At 49.7% G+C, this 20,144-nt stretch overlaps 1 protein-coding gene across 6 annotated transcripts in view; it reads left to right on the forward strand.

The window, feature by feature from the left end:
- The window catches only part of Ift43 (intraflagellar transport 43), a 76,466-nt gene extending 58,240 nt beyond the window's left edge, over positions 1-18,226 (forward strand). For all 6 annotated transcript variants that reach the window (NM_001134525.2, NM_001399448.1, XM_087552872.1 and 3 more), the window contains 4 exons: positions 16,942-17,014; positions 17,237-17,312; positions 17,757-17,819; positions 17,944-18,226. In NM_001134525.2, coding sequence (NP_001127997.1) covers positions 16,942-17,014; positions 17,237-17,312; positions 17,757-17,819; positions 17,944-18,063 — 332 coding nt within the window. In that variant the 3' untranslated portion in view covers positions 18,064-18,226. The remainder of the gene's footprint in view (positions 1-16,941; positions 17,015-17,236; positions 17,313-17,756; positions 17,820-17,943) is intronic.
- The last annotated feature ends 1,918 nt before the right edge of the window (positions 18,227-20,144 follow it).

Raw genomic sequence — 20,144 nt, forward strand, 5'->3', positions numbered from 1 at the left:
AAGGGAAGATAGAAGACAGAGGCCTATTTTCAGATAATATTTCTAATATTTTCTTCTTCATAAACCTGGCATGTGGAACTTGTAGTTTTGACACGGAGGCCTGAGACAAGCTCCTTTCTTGTGAGAGGGCACCCCTACAATCCCAACCCCTGCAGGAGAGAAGCCTCCTGTCCCGCATAAATCTGTTTTTCCATTCAGTTCTGCTTGTGTCCTTAATGGAAAATCAGCTCATACGTCACACTTCACACTCGGCTTAGTCCATTCCGTTGAATATGAGTGTTTAGAATTCATTATGTGCTAAGAATCATATGTTGCACATAACTAGTTTCTAGAATTATCTTTGCCCAGAGAATTACTTGGTTGACTAGTGAAGGCTGCTCCTGTGAACTTAAGACTATCCAGCCGGTCCCCAGGAATGATTCCTGTGAACCATTAATGGCCACACAGTCAGCCAGGACATTAAACAGCTTTTTTAACGCCTCTGAGGAGACCCACCAGCTCCCTGGATGAAACCGCATCCAGGTTCTTAGGGGAGCAAGGACTGTTGTCACCTGAAAAGGGCTGATGACACCTGGGGGGATGGGCCACTGGTGTCACCCCAAAGGGAGAAGAGCAGAGCCCACACCTAGTCTCCCTCGTCCTGTCTGGTCTCCTCCTGCCAGCCTTGGGGGGTTAGGTTACAGGGAAAGCCAATAGGTTTTCATCCAGTGCCTGTTGGGCCCGTGTTGCCCCAGTGCGGGAGATGGTGGTGACTGAGGCAGTCCCAGGCCTGTGGGAGTATCTGACCCAGGAAGAAGAAAACAGTCTTGCTCCTTCCCTGCCTGTCAGACATGAAGCATGTTCAGGAGCCTCGTCTCACTAGCTACAGCCTCAGCGTCTTCACAGAAATAACGCAGGACACTCACTCTGCCTGATGCCTGGAGGAGGAGGAAGGAAGTAGGACGTGAAGACACAGGAGAAAGGGACTGTGATGATTTCAGAATAGAAACAGAGCGAGTGGCTTTATAAAGGCTTGAGCATCTGCTGGTGAGCCGGAAGACACATGGCCTGTGACTGTTCGCAAGACCCTGGCTAGGCTGTGAGCTCGGATGATCCAGAGGCCAGACAGAGTCCACGCACATGAAACAACCGAGGATAGGTGACGGGGAGCACTGGAGCCTGTGATGAGCGCAGAGAGTACAGCTTGAAAGATTTCAAATTATATTCCAAAAGAAGACAGACTAAGGATGTATTTCTAATTGTAAAATGCCCATAGCTCCTGTAAGGCGCACTCCCCAGCATGAGAAAATTAAGTACGAAATTAAAGATGACACTTTCAGGCATGTGGTGCTAGAGCTTGTGCCCAGGGCCACAGTGTTCTAAGCAATCTGTCTGTCACTGAGCTAGGCTCCCAGTCCCCAAGAAAGAATTTTAAAACATTTTGTAAGTTGGATTAGGAATTGATTTGCGAATCCTTCACAAGACCCATGATGGCTAAAGGAACTCAGACCCTTGTCGGGAAGCAAAACAGATGAAAACAGTGACAGGAATTGAGCGTCTATGGCAGAGTAAGGGGCGGCATGGCAGGATGTGGTTACATGTCAGTGACTAAGTACTTAGATGTGTGTGGGCTGAAAGCACTTCAGGAAGAAGGAAGAACTTGGACCGGGTTATGAAGGATGAACAGGACTCAATTGGCTGGAATGGAAGAAAGGACCTGGCGTAAGGGGAGACCGCAAGTGGAGAATGGTTGGTGTACCTGTCAGGATGTCCATCCCAACTACATGCTGCCATTAATGACGTTTGGGAGACTCGTGGTCACCTTTCTAAGCTGCTGGTCCTAGCTTGAAGCACTTCACTGTCCCTGTACCCAGTGCTTGGCAAGTGGGAGGCTGTGATTATAGAAAGCAGGACAGGGACGGGCAGCCAGGGCACTGTGACCTCTGTATGGACAGGGGAAGTCTCTGTTTAGATGAGTGTCCTTCAGTGGCAGAGCCATGCACTCTTTTAATAACATTTCAAGTTAGTATACAATGTAGCGGGTTTCTTTGGAGAGTTTTACACATATGTCATATACTTTACCCTCTTTTATGCCCACCCCCTGTGACTCCCGATGCCCTCTTCCCATCAAATATCATTCCTGTCTGCTTTCTTGTCGTAAGTATTCTATTAGTCTCTTTCCCCCTGTTCCCTTAAGGTCTCCCCTTCCCCTTTCATCTCACACACACACACACACACACACACACACACACACACACGCACACACACACGCACACACACACGCATGCACACACACTCACACACACGCATGCACACACACACGCATGCACACACAGTATATGCACATTTAAATCTAGAGTGTACGTATAGGAGAATATGTGCAGTAGTTAACTATGTCTCTGGGTCTGGCCTGTTGCGAAACGTTACGGTCTTCAGTCCCGCCCCTTTCCTCTGAAGATCACCATTTTGCCTTCCTTTCTGGGTGACTGAAATCCCACTGTGTGTACCAATGTCTTCTTCCGTCCGCTTATGGACATAGGCCGGTTCCATTTCTCACTGACGGCGAGTAGCGCAGAAGGCACAGATCACCGTGGTGCATCGACTTATGTCCTTCCAGTGTATTCCTAGGAGTGATCTGGCTGAGTCATGGTAGCTCTGGTTCTAGCTTTTGAGGAACCAGCCTGACGCCCATAGTGATCCTCCCTAGTGGCTCCTCCCATTTCTCTTCCCTCCAGCCCTGCTGTGTCCTCTCCCCTGAGAATAACGGCTTATTCTGGCTAGGGTGAGAGGGACTCTCAACGCAGTTCAAATGACTAAGAATATTGGACACTTTCTCATATTTATTTGTATTTCTCTTTTGAGAACTTTCTATGCAGTTCATTAACTCACCAGTTAGAGGTATTTGGTGCTTAATGTTTGACGTTCTCTATGTCTGTCGTGTTCTAATTCTTCGTCTGATAATAGCTTCCAGGAACTTTCTTCTTCCATTCTGTAGGCTCCCTTTTCTCTCTAGTGGTTATTTCTCTCGCTATGCTGGAAATTTTTAATTTCCTAGTATATCTACAAATTTTCAATTTGTAGATGATCTATTTTTTTAAAGATTTATTTATTTTATATATGAGTGCTCTGTCTGCACGTACACCTGTATGCCAAAAGATAACATCAGATCTCATTACAGATGGTTGTGAGCCACCATGTGGTTCCTGGGGATTGAACTCAAGACCTCTGGAAGAGCAATCAGTCAGTCAGTCAGTCAGTGCTCTTAACTCTTGAGTCATCACTCTAGCCCCGATCATCCATTCTTAAAGTCAAGTTTTTGACTTGTTATTAACGCCATTATCTTTCTGTCACTGGGAGGTTATGTGGCATTTGGAAAGGAACATCATGTCTGGAATAGTATTGAACTCAGTCTCTGAGAGTTACGTCGCACAAGCCACTCACTGAAGCATTGACTTGGCAACCATTTGTACATCACTCTGCTGAGTGATGCTTGTGGCTGGGCTCCAGGTATAACGATGAAAGAGAAACTCACTGTCTTCGCCTTCAGGGAAGCTTACAGTCCAGCAGGGGGACAGGAGCACAAGACACCATCATGCAACTGAATGAGTTAGAACTCACTAAGACTCAGTCCCTCTAAGAAGAGAGCAAGTGCCGTTAGGAAAACAGAGACCTGGCTTGGATTGGGAGACAGTCAGGAAGGAAGGACAGTATAAAGAAGTAAGCATGGGCCAGTAGTAGAGCAGAAGTTGTCAGGGAAGGGCAGCAGGGTTGGGAAATAAGAGACGACAGGTAGAAAGATGGATCCCCTCCTAACCTCTTCCAGGCCTGTCACCCCTAAAACCCAACCAGTAGTAGAAAGCAAACCCGAGGTAGACCATGAGGCCATAAAGAACATTGAGAGGTGATACAGGGATGGAGAAAAGAAATCATTTAACTTCAGAAAAGAGTATTCAGGGACACTGGGGAGAAGCCTCAGTTGACAAAGGACTCTCGTGCAAACATGGACTTGGGCTTTCTCGGCACCCACATGAAAACTCTGGGTACAGCGGTGTGTGCCTAAGACCCCAACACTGCAGAAGTAGAAACAGGAGGATCCCTGGGGTACTCGACACCCAGCATAACCAAACTGGAATCTTTAGTTTCAGTGAGAGACCCTGCTTGAACAAACAAGGTGGTGAGCAACTGAAGAAGACACCCCGTGTCTCTAGCCTCGGCACGCAAGTCCACACGTGAAGGTGCATGTGCACATGCAAAGAATACTTAGGCTCAAACTATCTGTGGATGAGCATCTGATCATGGACTCTGCTCTCAAGTCATTTATGTCCAACCAAATGCAAGTTAGAAAACCATCCAGGAGCCTTTAAGAATGGGAAGTTCCGGGGTTGGGGATTTAGCTCAGTGGTAGAGCGCTTACCTAGGAAGCGCAAGGCCCTGGGTTCGGTCCCCAGCTCCGAAAAAAAGAACCAAAAAAAAAAAAAAAAAAAAAAAAAAAGAATGGGAAGTTCCTGAAAACGGGAACTCAATAAAAGAAGCCACTGTGTTAGGACGTGCCTCCTGCAGGACCATGTTTGGTGCTGTAACTCCCTCTCATGGCAGCCTCTGGCCGTGGGTGCACCTCAGCCCCGCTGGGGAGAGCTGTCTCTTTCACATCCTGAGGTCCAGTTTTGACAGAAGTGAAATGCCTTAAACCAAGGAATAATAAAATCCTTCTGGCCAACCAAAAAGTGTTTAATTCCTAAAGGACAAGCTGAGTCGAGCCACTTCTAGCCAGGGGCGACTGGGGACTTAATTCTTCAAGTGTAGCAATCTGGATGATCTGAGAGCTTTGAGTTTAAGGGTAATTGCTCAATTTTCTATCCATGTCAACAGGGAAAATAAGTAAAAGTGGCTGAACACAGCTACGCAGTGAGGCTGGAAGAGATGTGAGGTGAGGGCTGTCAGCGGAATTGGAAATGCGCTATCTCTGGAGGGCTGTCTCTGCACTGACCCCTCACTCCTGCTCCCCAGTCATCTCTGGGCTTTTCTGCCTCTCTTTTGGGTGCTGTCTCATCCCTGTTTAACCCTTCCACCACAACCTGCATCCCTCCTGCAGACAGCAGAGGCGCTTTGAGTCTGAACAGCTTGAAGGAAGGAAAAGAAAGATCAGAAAGACTTCTCTAAGAACAGATAAGATGGAGTCCCGATGCCTCACCTCCTCCTATGCTTAGTGAGAACAGTTTTAACGAGTTGCCTGCCTTCCTGAAGCTTCATGCAGCTTGTGGCATTTCCTAGGTGCCTCCTAAGCCTGGCTGCTTTGTGTTCCTAAGTTTAGTTAAGCAATAATAGTTACCACTGGTTAGCAGTACATTCTGTCACCATTCGCCTTCCCTGCCTCAGCAGGTGACAGCAGGTAACCGCAGCCAGCCTGCCAGCTCTCAGAGGTTGTGGGCCAAGAACTAGGCCCTCCCCTTGTCTGTGCCTTACTTTGTTTACAGGATATTGGGGTAAGAATTTTGAAGCAGAAACCAATCCTACAGGAAAGAGCGTTGATAATAAAGCTTGTGTCCACCATGGTGCTGACTATGTGGAGCCGCTGTGTGGGCTCACCAAGGTGAATTTCTCACGGAGGAGGAAATGAAAGCTTTGCAGTTTATAACTCACCCAGGTCACATGGCCAGTAAATAAGCGGGCACCAGCAAATTAGCAACCAGCTTCTTCAGAGGAAGGAAACCAGTCAGGAAGGGCAGTGCCTGCCAGGTTCTGTGGTGCCACGCTGGCTTGTTTCAAGCTACCAGTGTGATACTACTGCCAGAGCTGGGACAGTTGGGCACACCATCATAGCATATTCTGTCCCACTGTGTAGGTGCAAGCTGTAATGGTGAAAGTGTGGCTAAAGCAGTCTAGAGGAAGTGCTGGGTCCTGAGTACTTGGTAGTCTTGTTTCCAACGTTACTTATGGTGGTGTATGACCTCATTGTTACTTAGGTTTGACAGCCTGGTTTTAATCAGTGTAGTGGTGTGTGTGTGTGTGTGTGTGTGTGTGTGTGTGTGTGTGTGTGTGTGTATGTATGTATGTATGTATGTATGTATGTTTTCTACTTGACAAGATCCAGAATCACCCTAGAGACAAGTCTCAGCCGTGGCTGTGAGAGACTTTCTAGATTAGAGGAACAGAGCAGCATCCCTTTCTCTCATGAGCAGCCACCTCGGGTTCCTGCTGCCTCAGCTTCCTTGCCACCATGGACTGGACCTGCGGATTGTGAGCCAAGATAAACCCCTTCCTGAGTTGTTTCTTATTGGGTGTTTTGTCATAGCAACAAGGAAAGTAGCTATAATGTCATCTTTCCCTTACTATAATGAAATACTTGAAATAATGAACTTAGAAAGAGATAAGGTTTGGGTTCATGGTTTTGAACATCCCAGTCTAAAATGAGCCCCATTGCTTTGGGCCCCTGGAGGGGGGTCTGCATAGCAATGGCAGGAAGCACACAGTAGACTCCTGTTGCCACAACTGACAAAGCTCAGACAGACAGACAGACAGACAGACACACACACAGAGAGAGAGAGAGAGAGAGAGAGAGAGAGAGAGAGAGAGAGAGGAGAGAGAGAGACAGACGAGGGTGGGGGGAGTGGAGGGAGAGAGCTAGCTCTGTCTGAAATGTATCCTGAAGTTTTAGGTCACACCAGATGTATTCCTCACTTTTGAGTCACCGTGACCACAGTATAAGCTAGAATTTACTTTGGCTCACAGTTTTGGAGGGTCTTAGTCCATCATAGAAGAGAGACATGATGGGGCAGTTAAGTATGTGCGGCTGTGGCAGTGACTTTTTACATCACGGTGCACCAATGATGATACAGCCTGTCACCAGTGATCTACTTCTTCCAGCTGGGCACTACCTCCTAAAGGTCTACAGATTCGTCGTAACACTGCCAGCTGGAGAATGGTATTCATAGCTGGAAACCTGTGGGGACACTTCCCATTCAAACCGTAACAGACTCACCAGAGTTGCAGTCATCACATCGTGGTCGGAACAAAGCAGTCAACAGCCACTTTTCTTGGGTTACAGTCTTCATTCACATGAACAGGCTACTTGCATGTGCCCATATGATGGGGCAGAATGAGAGCAAAACTTTGTACCGTGTATGCATCGATGGTTTTGATAAAGCAGGCTATGTAACCTTGCTCTAGGAACATGGGGAAAACACCATCAGCGTTGTGTCTCCCATGGACTAACTGAAAAATGTGATCATAGCAGATCACCCGACATTCAGCTGATGAATGTGAAAGAGAGTTAAGGCTTTCTGAAATCATGATAGAAAAGAGGGTATATGTTCTCAGCTCCTGGTTTCTCCCTCATGAGGACAGAAGGTAGACTCTAAATAGGACGGAAATACTCCAATTTAGTTCTCCGAGCCTGTCCAGATGTGGTAGTTCCGCTTTCAGAGCCAGATGCAGTCCTTCTCCCACACAGTTGTGAGCTGTGGGTGGCTACAGCACATGAGTAGGAGAGCCCCTGTGTGTGCCAGCTCCTCACGAGAAGAGCAGCCTCTGCACAGAGACTTGAGCTCCCTGAGTGTATATGACCAGGACAGGCTCACTGTCCTACGACCTTTTTCAAATGATGGGAATCGTATAAAGGAAAAGCTTAGTATCCTCTACAGTGAAGGGAGGCCTGACTCCTGGCCTGCTGCTCCCATTGCCCAGCAGCCTATGGTCTTGGATGGCGGCGACTGCCCGTGCACTCCTCATCAGATGGCTGATTGCTCATGTGGAAACCCAGCTACCTGGCATTGCCTAGGAGAAATGGAAAGGGTTAGGTGTGTTTATGTGTCTAAGGTTAGACATGGGACATCCCCTCGTCCTTGCTTGGACATTGTTTTTCCTTCTGACACAAATGGACATTTGTTTCTCTAAGTCCTGAGCCAGCCAAACCTCCAGGTGGCCAAAATCTGGGGAGGAAGAGGGGTTCCCCCCACAGCCCTTGCACAAGGTAAACTTAGCCAAGTGGTGGATCTCTCTTCCTAGCGTTAGGTTCCCCGCTTTCTGAAACTTCACTGCCTGTCACCGGCCATGGGGACGTTACACACCCGCTAGAGGACAGTTTGATTCCTGAGTCCATAAGTGTGGTTGACGGACTAGGTTTACCTAAAAGACCCTTTAAGAGAAAGCTCTTGAAGGATGATTACAGATTTGAGACACCATCATTTAAAAGTGCCCGAGGCAAACTCTTTTGAAAATTGCAGCAGCTGAGGGACAGAGAAAGAACCACACAGCCCTTGATTGTTGCTCTGTTCCCTCAGGACCCGTCCTCCCCTCCCCCTCCGTTTCTCATCTGATAAGAGAGAGCAGCACTAAGACTCCTCATCAATCTTATGAAAATCCGATTCCGAGTGGCTGTGATCAAAACCAGCTGGCTGTCACCAGCGGTGGCCTCGTGTGGAGGGAGCCGCTCAGAGGCGTTCCGTATGTGGGTGTCACGGGTGGCATCCATCAAAGGAGCATTTTTTTTTTTAATAAATATATATAAGGAAAAAACACAAAACCTAAGGATTTGGAATGAAAGCCATGTAGTTTGTCTTGTTTTTTCCCGGGAACATGAAGGGGATGAAATAGAATCCGATATGCCCGGTTTCTAACATACTTCTGCGATGGCGTTCTCACCACACTGAAGAGCCCCTCAGTCTCCCTTCCTTCGAGCCACACATTCTTTTATTATCTTTAAAGTTCTTTCTCCCTCCTTGTCCTCGACACAGGCCTGCAGATGAAGGCTGGAGAGAACTGCCAGGAAGCTCTGAGGAGACTGCTCCTCACTCCTTCAGCTGCCAGTCACCGGTGGGAGGCCGGTCCCAAGAGGCCACCCCAAAATGGAATACTTAGGTCTTTTCAGAATTGAGTCCCTTAAAGCCCTGGCTAACAAGAATCCTCTTGGGCTAACTTGTCTCTCACGAGCGCTGCCCTGGAATCGATCCCAGAGCTCAGCCCTGCTTGCTGGTCCTCTCTGCCCATCACTGATTCCTCTAGAGCTTTGGGTAGGCTTGGGGGCATGGTTTGCAGGAGGGAGTACTGATGGAGGAACTGTGTCTGTGGATAGAGTGGGATCAGGCTCCTTCCGTTCACCACACGGTGCCACAGCTCACGTGAAGGCTCTTACCAAACCCCTTCTCTGCTGCTGACCTACCAAGAACTGTGGGGACCCACAGCCCGTCTCGGACCAGGCACTTGCCAGAGTGTCTCTTTGACCCTCCTGCTCTCGAGGTCTGGTCTGGAGAGTTTTGGTGTAGCAGGAGCATGTGGCACTTCACTGTGTGGGGCCAGGCATTTGCTCTGTCGTCCATTGCAGGCCTCTGTCTCCAGCCGCCCTCTTGCCTGCAGTCAGCCCCGGTCCTGGGGTTTGTAGTGTGACTCTCTGGCCTCTGCCACCATTTCTGCATTCTTTGCTTCATCTGCCCCTGATGAGGACAGCCTAGACCCTGTGGTAAGGGGTAGAAATCACAAGGGACAAGCCGTCAGACAGCAGGCCTGCTGGGGACCTGGAGACCTCATCCCCTGATACAGGCAGTACAGGGGAGCACTCAGGACCCCTCCGAGACCTCTCTCCCTTGTTCCTCCAGGTGTTTGAAGCCTGTTGCCTACTGCTCTCTCCCTTTCCTTTTCCCTTTTAAAAAAGTCTCCATTTTTTCACTTAGAAAAAAAAATTATTTATACGATTGAGCTCCACTAATTAAAGCCATTTTCTGGTATTTGGTTACTGGAGCGTTTGATGTCTCTCTGACAAGACCATGAAATGCACGGGGTGTCCACAGGGACGGAATTTGCTGAACACGGCTCTTTGTAAATGAGGGGACACAGTGTCGCAGCGGCTCATGAATATGAAACGCCCACGATGCCACCTCAGTGGACTTGGGAACACAGATGAATCCTGTCATGTGCTAAATGAGACCAATTTCTTTCACTTAACTTCATCTTCAATCAGACCTTCTTCCATTTGCCTGCTTAAAATTCCCCATACGTGATGCAGAAGGTAACAGCATTCAGTAAAACAAAGTTTTCAGCTATGGAGAAAAGGTACAGCAATCCCTGTCCCCAGGTCACCGTGCACCGAGAACATGGCCACGAAAGCAGCCGTCCAGATCTCTTTTCTGTGGACTGGTTGTTGAACTATGAATGGCGGGCATGAGCCCTAACAGCCCAGGAAGTCCCTGCAGCGTCCAGGTCACAGAGTGGAAAAGAAGTTTGCCAAGAGGTGTGTGCTCCGCGCCGTTAGCAGATGAAGCGGTGGGGACAGATGTTGTCATGAACACCCTAAGGGATCTGGGAAAGTGAGGATGTCAAGGCAAGAACGAGCTAAATCGAAGAGAAGCTATGTCCTACAGAAGCCTAACGAGGCATGTAGAAATCCCCAGCCAAGAAAACCAGCAGGGCCAGGATAAAACTCAGTGGTAGAACATTTGTCATGAGTGTTGTCCCCAGAACTGCTAACCGAAAAACCAGCTCAGTAAGAAGCAGAACCCAAGAGGCTGTCGTCTCCTGACCAGGACCCAGAGACCACACACAGAGGCCCTGCTGCGCTTCCTCTCTGTGAAGCCCGTGAGGTATTCAGTCTGTACTCAGGGTAAGCGGAGTCTTAAAATCTGCCTTCTGCTGGTGACGTGGCTGGGACCTGTGATCCCAACACTGAGAGCTGAAGCAGGAAGATTTCTGTGAATTTGAGGCCAGTTTGAGCTAGAGGGAGACTCTGTCTCAAAAGACCAAAGCTTGGGGTGGGTGAGCGTAGTCTGTCTTAGTGCAGACCGTGGGATGGGAGTGGAAGCTTCCGCCTGGGGTGTTGTAGACATTTGGAGCGGCCTCACCTGAGGCAGCAGTTGAGGTCTTCACTGTCAGGCCAAGGGAGTAGGACAGGCTGAAGTATTTGGGGGTGATGACGCTTTCCATGGTAAAACGTTCCAGGATAAAAGATAACTTCTACCCGGTGAAACCAGTTGTAATTGGTGTAGTTGTGGGGTGTATATTTATTAAATTTTATATTTCTATAGGCACCGTTTATCTATGTACTTCTGTGGTTGGGCTTAGATCTAGGGCCTTGCGCATGCTTGACAGAGACTCTACCCACCAAGCTCTGTATCTGCAGCCCCATACTTCGTTTCAGTGATCTTAGCTGTGTGTGCGTGTGCGTGTGCGTGTGCGTGTGCGTGTGCGTGTGCGTGTGCGTGTGTGTGTGTGTGTGTGTGAGAGAGAGAGAGAGAGAGAGAGAGAGAGAGAGAGAGAGAGAGAGAGAATGATTACCTTCCTTTGTTAACCAGATTCTCGGAGCTCTGTTACACAAGCCTCTCAGGAGCTTCCAGAATGTGGAGATCAATGAAGAACCGTGTGACGTAGCCTCAGGATGGGACCAGGCAGCCCTTAGTGGGTCTAGATGAACAACTCTACTTTTGCCCCTTTGTCCCCAATCATCCATTGTTTCCCAGCAGGCCTTGCAGATTACAAGCCAGCTAAAGCCTTTGCTATGATCGTTTGAAATCCAGGAAGTATCCGAGTCATTGTTTGTTGGCCTGAAGAACAACTCCTCCCGTGGCAGTGCAGGCCCCAGTGGCACCACGTTGGACAGTAGCCGGAAGACCCTAAAGGAGTCCGGCTGGGCCCCTCCCTGTGCCCTGTGCATGACTTGGCATTTGAGGGGCATCTGTTGATTGGTTTCTTCTCAGCCCTTCTTTATTTTGCTGTTGTTTATTTGTGGACATACCTTTGACCCCAGCTGGTTTACCATGCAGGTGGGAGGCACAGGTAAATTCCACTCACCTTGTCCTGCAGACCACTGTGAAGTCCATCCGAAGTCACAAATGAATTACGCAAGGCCCATGGGACTCAGTTGGTCACAAACCAAGGGCTGTGTATCTTCCTCATCCTCCTGGTGTATATCTCTTGCTGTGCACAGAGCCCACTTTGGCAGTTTTGCCCGGCTTGTTCCATCATGGTTTCCATAATGTGTGCACAGCAAGCAGCCAACACCTGCTCTCTCACTGGCTCTGCATGTCCTTCCTCTCCTACATGCTCTCTCCTGCCGAGCCTGGCCAGTGTCTTCTGGGCCTCAGGCTCCCGCCGCCCCAACCTACTTCAGGGTTGTAAGGTCTTTCCCCTCCCGAGTGACCTTCACAGTGTCCCTGCCAGCCTTTATCTTGCTTCTCTTCCAGTTCTCACTGCTCTGTCCCTAACTCCAGCACCCCATACTCCAAACCAGACCCTCTCTGGACTGGGTCACATGCGTCCCAGAGCATTCACTTAGGGGAATACTAGACGTCTGTTGGAAAGAGTGCTATACACCTGTATGTACAGAAGAACATTACAGCACTTTAAAAGGACAGATGTGTAGTTTGCTGAGATAGCTAACATAGGCGGGGAGGGAATACACAAGGTGAGGTGGGACACCTTAGGGCTCTGGCCTGGGGCTACGCAGCAGATACGGAGGGGCAGGGAGACTCTACCTGTGCCCCAGTTCTAAGCAAGGAGATGAGAGATGAGTCCCAGAGAAGGGGAAGGAGAGGTGAACACTTCTCTGGCTGAGGAGTTTGTGAGACATGATAGGATGGTATCCCTGGGTTCTACGGTATAGGCATGCTTCTCCCATTTTGTGGACAGCGGCAAGCTGGTCACTTCAGTGGGGACTAAGTTTATTTAGATCTGGGAACCCAAGGAAAGCCACCCTACTGTTGGAAGTCTATTGGCCCTCCACTGGATGAGAGGTCTCTTTGGAGGTGAGAGGCCTTAACTTGGGAAAGAAAGAGAGCTTCCTGGTTTGCAAGAGCCTTGGAGGAGGTAGAGGCCTGGCTGTATCGCTGGTTAAGGGCTCCATGTCACATAGTCTACTTAATCCTGCTTCACCCTCATGCTATCTTCTAAAAACCTTACCCTCGTTAGGCAGGATCGAGTGAGGAAAATAGCACAGGACCACAGCCTCTTGGTGCCATAACAGCTGCCAGCCCTTGGAGCTGCTGTCCAGAGCTGGTACATGTGTGGATCATGAATGGGTGTCAGTTTTTGTGACAGCACACACTGTCCTTTCTGTGTCTCACTGTGTCAAGCCTGTCGGTCCCACTCTCAGCTGCCCTCCTAGAAGCCATGCTCCCAGGGCTGAGTTTCTTCTCTCTTATATTTGTCCATGGAGATTCACCCAATAGCATTTTCCATTATTGCATTCGATATTCACAGTGGCCAAAGAGCCCGAAGTGGTCATGACCTTCATCTTATAGATGAAGAAACTGAGGCACAGAGGGTATAAGGTGCACAGTTAGTATAAGCGGTACCTGGATTCTGACTCCTGACTCCTGTGCTCTCCCCTAAGAGAGGACCTCACACCCGCCTCACCTGCCACTCCCTCACCACCACTGCTTTTCAAGAAGCATTGGAAGGGAAAGGGGGGACAAGGTACATGGAATTATCGGTTTTTAGAGACAGTGGCAGATAGCCGGGGATACAGTTCAGTGGGAGAGAACTAACCTGACACACAAAGAACCCTGGTCATGGCCTCAGTGTTGCAGAAAAGGACGAACTCCTCCCTCCCCTCCAGTGCTGTTGACCTGTGTGTTCTGAAAGTGTCAAATTACAACCCGTGTGTGCTAGTCGTGTGTGTGTGTGTGTGTGTGACATGTGTGTGATGTGTGTGTGTGTCTGTGTGTGTGGTGTATGTGTGTGTGTGATGTGTGTGTATGATGTATGTGTGTGTGATGTATGTGTGTGTGATGTGTGTGATGTGTGTGTGTGATATGTGTGTGATGTGTGTGTATGATGTATGTGTGTGTGATGTATGTGTGTGTGATGTGTGTGATGTGTGTGTGATGTGTGTGTGATGTGTGTGTGATGTGTGTGTATGATGTATGTGTGTGTGATGTATGTGTGTGATGTATGTGTGTGTCATGTGTATGTGTGTCGTGTGTGTGATGTATGTGTGTGTGATGTATGTGTGTGGTGTGTGTGTGTGTGTGTGTGTGTGTGTGTGCTGGTCAGGTATGTGGCATGTATGTGTGCTGGTCATGTGCGTGGCATGTGTGTGTGCTGGTCATGTGTGTGGTGTGTGTATGTGTGCGTATGTGTGTGCGGGCATACCCAAACATGTGGAGGCTAGAGGTCACATGATGTGTCTTCCTTTATCCATGTTTTCGAGACAGCACTCTCATGAACCTGGGGCTCACTGATTGGCTAAGCTCCAAGGGTCTGCTGGTCTCCACCTCAGCACTTGGGTTACTGCTGGGGATCTGGACTCAGTTCCTCAGGTTTACACAGCAAGCACTTCATCCACTGAGCATCTCTCAGCCCTGAAGATGCAGATTTCTGAGTCTATATTCTCTCTCTCCCACTCTCTTTCTCTCTTCTCTTCCTCCCTTTCTCTCTTTCTCCCTTTCCCCTCTCCCTCCCTTTCTTCCCCTCTCTTCCTCTCTAGCTTTGTCCATGGTGTCTGTGACTAAGGGGTTGGGATGGGGGAAGGGAAGGAGAGAAAATGCAAACGGATTTCCCAGAATGTCCTCTGAAAATATAAGCCGGCACTTGTCTGTGGTTGTAAATCCAAACTCCTAAAATTTGAAGTTCTTTGAAGTTTGCCCAAAACCTGCTCCACGGCCACCTGTTCCACTGGGAGCCGGGCTTGGATAGCCTGCCTCTGCTGTGATAGCTCAAGCTGTCACTGTGCCGGAATGTTCCAGCTTGTCTTGGCCTGGCTGTCATCGCTGGCTCCGTCCCATTCAGGCGGTTCACCGGGTTCTACTGGGCACCAGGCTTCCAATTAGAGAGAAGCCCCACTGTGTGGCCAGCCCCACCAGTGCCACTCTGAGCGGCCTTTTGCCAAGGCCTGCGCTGACCTCTGATCTGTCGCAGATGGGCAGGCCCCACACTCCCTTGTGCGCATTTGGAGGAGGGGAGTGGGGCCCAACAGGAAGGCCCACAGGGAGTGACAGTGAACGCTGAGCAGAAGTGTAATTCCTCAGAGCTTGAAGAGGCCAGGCTGAGATGACAGGGTCCAAATGCTGGAGTTGTGGAGGGAAAGGGGACTTGGGGAAGACCCCATCCAGAGCCCCAACTCAGCGTGGGCCATTTCTCAGCAACTCCTGAATATTCATCTCAGGCTGGACTCCATAGCCAAGGAGAGCCAACAGTGAGCTGCTGACTGGCCCCCTCTAAAACTGTCACTCTGCGGATAGCACAGAGCACAGCCAGCTTCCCTGTCCCTCTGCCGGACAGACAGTGCAGAGTTAGCCAGGGAGCCCCACCACTATGATGTATCGATTGTGGGAGAATGAAAAAAGAAATCTAAATTTCTGTTAGTTTTAGAAATGGAATCTGGGGGAATACTATGACTTGTGTTTTTGACAGGACAGAGAGATAGAATCCAAGATTGGATGTGCCCCCTTTTAGATACCAGACTTCCTGAATGTGGCTCAGTGTTTGGGGGCTGGGGTACGTGTCTCTTGCTTATTTTATTGGCAGTTTCTCTATAGTTTTAGCCCTCTTCACAGAGGGACCCCCTCTCTGTCCTTTTCTCTCTATTTTATTTTCTGTGTCTCCCCTCTCCTGTGCTCACTCTCCCTTCCTGGGTACGGTGAGTGTGAGGTCTGCTGTTGGAAGTAGTAATAAAGACATTTATGTGCTCTTGGCTTGACTAGAACAGTCACAATATCTAAGTAATGACTAGGCCAGAAGTGGCCAGGACCTTCCCAGCCGTTCTTGGGATGCCGTGTGCCTCTTTTAGAACTAAAATTGCATCTAGCCCAGGGAAGCACTGGCCTTCCTTCTGAGATGTTTTCTTGGCTGTGTATATGCAGTTGGTTTAGGGTCCCAGACTGCCTCACCCTGTGTGGCCTTTCTTCTTGCCCCACCTCTTTTTTCTTTGCTCTGATCAATTAAAACAAAACCCCTAAATCGGCCGGTGATAGATAGTCATTTGGAGGAAATGTGTCTTCATCTCTGTGGACACTCTTTGGCAACGTAAGCATGTTGCCCTAATGAAGTGACAGGCCTGGCTCTCTCTTCTTTCCTGTTTGGGTGACATTGTTAGACTGGTGGGAGGAGCAGTCTCATATCTCTGCACATGTCTGATGTGTCTGGAGAGCTCCAAGAAGGAAAACCTCCTGGAGAGAGTGTGGACCACTAAACTAGTGTCACAGTAGGCCTGGCCAATGGCAGGCCTGATTTCTGAGAGTCGGGAGTGGGTTCTCTGACTAAAGTGTCCCCCAGAGGTAACCGTGCAGCTGGGATCTGGACTGGGATAACTGCTCTCTGGAGCTAGTGCATGTGTAGATCTACATCACGAATGGGTGTCACTTCTGCTTGTGACAGCACACACTGTCCTTTCTGGGTCTTACTGTGCCAAGTCCACTGGTTCCACTATCATCTGCCTTCCTCGAAGCCATGCTCCAAAGACTGAGAGTTTTACATTTCTCCATGGAGAGTCACTCCAGGCCCCTTCCCTGATGTCTTAGTTAGGGCTTCCATTGCTATGAACAGACACCATGACCAAGGCAACTCTTATAAAGGCGGACATTTAACTGGGACTGGCTTACAGGTTCAGAGGTTCAGTCCATTATCATCATGGCAGGAAGCATGGCAGTGTGCATGCAGACACGGGCTGGAGAAGCCAAGAGTTCGACATCTTCATCCAAAGGAAGCCAGGAGCAGACCGTCTTCCAGACAGCTAGGAGGAGGGTGTCCAAGCTCACCCCCACAATGGCACACTTCCTCCAACAAGGCCTCCTGGAGTGATCTATTCAAACCACCACATGTGGGAACTACATCAGGGTTACTAAGGAAAATTCCAAGGGAGACACAAGTACCAGAGCCCATCAGCAAGTGCTGCTCCAACATACTCTCTGGACAGCTCCTGGCTCAGAAGTGGCTCCATGTTTGGCTGTGTGGGAGTGTCTGGCTTGTGGGAGCTGACTGACTACACAGGCAGGAGTCCCGGTCAGGCCGTGCACTGTGCTGCTCCACCTCTCTTTGCAGATATCCCTGTGATCCCAGATCTGGAAGATGTGCAGGAGGAAGACTTTGTGCTGCAGGTGGCGTCCCCGCCCAGGTAGGTAAAGCTAGGTGTGGAGTTGGTGAGGAAGCGCAGCACATACACATGGGCATGCTGTCGGCAGCAGGCATTGCTGGTCTTTCTGACAAGCAGCTCCATTCTGTTCTTCACACTCTCCTGGGACATTTTGTCTGTACACAAGGTTCTAGACGTAGTCATGGGTCAAGCTCTCTCCTGGAACCAATGCTGCCTGTGGTTCTTTCACTCCCTTTCCTTCAGCATCCAGGTAAACCGAGTGATGACCTACCGTGACCTGGACAATGATCTTATGAAATACTCAGCCTTTCAGACTTTGGTGAGTGGACCCACCTCTGCCCAGCTCCCAGGATCTCCATGGGAAAAGTTCTCAGTTCCTCCAGAGCTGTATACACTCCTCCACATCCCCGAGGCTGCCGAGAAATGCTGGCAGTGACATCCCATAGGCTCCTGTTCCAGGTTCCCGGCCACTCTGGTCACCCTCACCGCACAAGATGGCTACCTGATGGCTGCCCTGCTGCCATCTGCCCATGTGTGATGCATTCTGCCCTCCTGTTGTTTTCCCCAGTGAGTCCCATGCTGAGGATGCCAAAGCCTCCCTCCTCCCCAAGGTTATGCCTCCCTCCTCCCCAGTGGCCATGCCTTTCATGGGGTTTGTTCTTTGATCAAAACTTTCTGGGGTATTGGTTTGGGGAGTTCCTTACTGTGTAAAAGCAATGCTGAAGCCCCCAAGGGTCCAGCCTGGCTTTTTGTGCATTTGCAGGATGGGGAGATTGACCTGAAGCTCCTCACCAAAGTGCTGGCCCCAGAGCATGAAGTGCGAGAGGTAAGGTTCTCTTCCCTGCTCTGCACCTGGATGCTCCGCTTGGCAGCCATTTCCTGGGTCGGGTGGGAAGGCGGCTGGAGGGAAGGCTTGTCCTGGTCTTACCCAGCAATCTTCATCTTGGCAGGATGATGTGGGCTGGGACTGGGACCATCTATACACTGAGGTGTCCTCAGAGCTCCTCACAGAGTGGGACCTGCTGCGGGCAGAGAAGGAGGACCCCGTTGGACCATCGAGGCACATCTGACCCAGGAACGCCACTGTGCATTTGGACAAATGCATGAAGTCTAAAACCATGGGAGCTTGTGAGCAGCTTACAATTTTTATACAGAATATTTTGTAATAGAATATTTATTTTCAGTAGGACACATTGGAGCATTCCAATTCAATAAATGACTTTATTCTGTGAACATTTCTTCCATTCTGCCCAGCACCACCTTAGACACGTGAGTGATGGATGGCAAGCAACCCTTTTCTCTTTTCTGTTTGTTTTGTGGTGCTGCAGTTTGAGCTCGGGTCTTATTACACAGGCCGGACTCCCCTTGAACTTAAGGTTCTCCTACCTCAGTCTCCCAAGTGCTGAACTGCAGGCACAACACCATGTGTAGCAGGAAGGTGACTTTTTAAAGCAATCAGATAAGGACTCCAGACTCTACATAGTTGAAGAACGTGAGGGAAAGCTGTATGCGGTGGGTGGGGGTGGGGAAGATGGCTGCTCCCAGGAGCACTTGCCACTTCTCAGGAGGCCTTAGCTCCCAGGAGTGTGGTGCCTAGAGCTGGCTCACCTGAGGCCTGGGGAGTTAGGGGGATACCTTCTGTGCCCTCCCAGAAGGGGTCAGGAACTGATAACCGGAGGGCATTGGCAGGGTGGGTGACTGCCCAGATTTTACTCTCTTCCTTCTGCCTGTGGATCCCAAGAACCTCCTGCTGGTTCAAACTGGGAGGCTCCATCCTGGCACCCCTAAGAAAACCCCCAGAAGCAATGTCCTGGGGAGCCAGGACCCCTGCTTTCAGTAGCCTCTGACTTTCCTGGCACAGCAAGCGGCTGGTGTCTGTTCCCCAGCTTCAGAATGTGCTGAGGTGGACAAGAAGCCCCACCGGCTGCCTAAACCGTTCCCGATTTTGTTTTGTTTTTCTCTTTTCCCCCCTCAAGACATCTTGGAGAGGGGGGAGACAAGGGGAGTCTTCCTCAGCTGCCTAAGCTGATGTGCAGGAAGCCAGCCAAGGCCCATTCTCTGGCCACTGAGTGGGAGGCTGAGTGCTGAGCCTTCCTGCTTGGAAAGCCCTTCATTAAAATTCAGAAAAACAAAGAGGCTCAACACTTCAAAAACCCACTGGGGGGTTATTTTTGTGTGGCTACAGTGCCCTTCCCTGGCGAGCTACTGGGCTCCAGATCTGCAGAGTGGATGCTTGTCGGTTAATTATAAACTCAGGGACTTAGTGGCTTTGGGGTCCTGTTGCCTCCTCTCAGAGTCACACACTAGACAGGCCTTCTTTGGAATAATTCCCATGGCCACCGAGAAGTTTTCATCCAGGCTGGTTTTTCTTGAGCCTACATCCTTCTGAAACCCAAAGGACAAAGGCTGCATTCTAGTCCCTTAATTACCAGCAAACTCTACAGCGGCCCCCAGGCTTTTAGCAACCGTGGAGGTCTTCGGCTGGCCAAGGCTAGCGACTAGGGTTTGGCTCCTTTCTTCTCCCTACAATTGTAGCCAGTTCCAACCCACACTAAGTGCTCAAGTGCACTAGCTGTGGGACGACTCTCGGCAGGCACATGCAGTTCCCCAGCCACTATCCCACAGCTGTCGGGGACACGGTGAAACATGCTCACCCATGTGACAGATGCTGAGGCCGAAGGCGAGCACCCAGGGTCATCCAGTATTGAGTGAGTGACAGTGCTGGTGGTCAAAAGCTTATTCCACAGCATGCATGGCACCTATGTTGCCTTCCGCTTGCAAAAGTCATCTAATGTAATGACTGGGCAGAATCCAGCATTCTCTAGAACTTTCTACCACAACCCCTAGTCCCAGCTCCTACAGGCTGTGGTAAGGAGCCTTCACTGTGCCTGAGCCCAGGAGGGCCAGACGTATGCATTGTCATTTAAAACAGTGGCCCATATGGCTCAGTTGGTAGAGTGTTCACCCAGCATGTACAAAGTCCTGGGTTCAAACCCAGCACTGCAGAAACTAGCAATTCTGCACCCACCTAGAATCTTTCAACTCGGGAGGCAGAGACAGCACGATTAGCAGAAGTTCAAGGTCATCCTCAGCTTCATGGCAAGTTTAAGCTCAGCCCAGCATACCTGGCTCTAAAAGAAAAAATGAAAAT

Source organism: Rattus norvegicus, chromosome 6 (genome assembly GCF_021556685.1).
Source record: "Rattus norvegicus strain SHRSP/BbbUtx chromosome 6, alternate assembly SHRSP_T2T, whole genome shotgun sequence".
Lineage (NCBI taxonomy): Eukaryota > Metazoa > Chordata > Mammalia > Rodentia > Muridae > Rattus > Rattus norvegicus.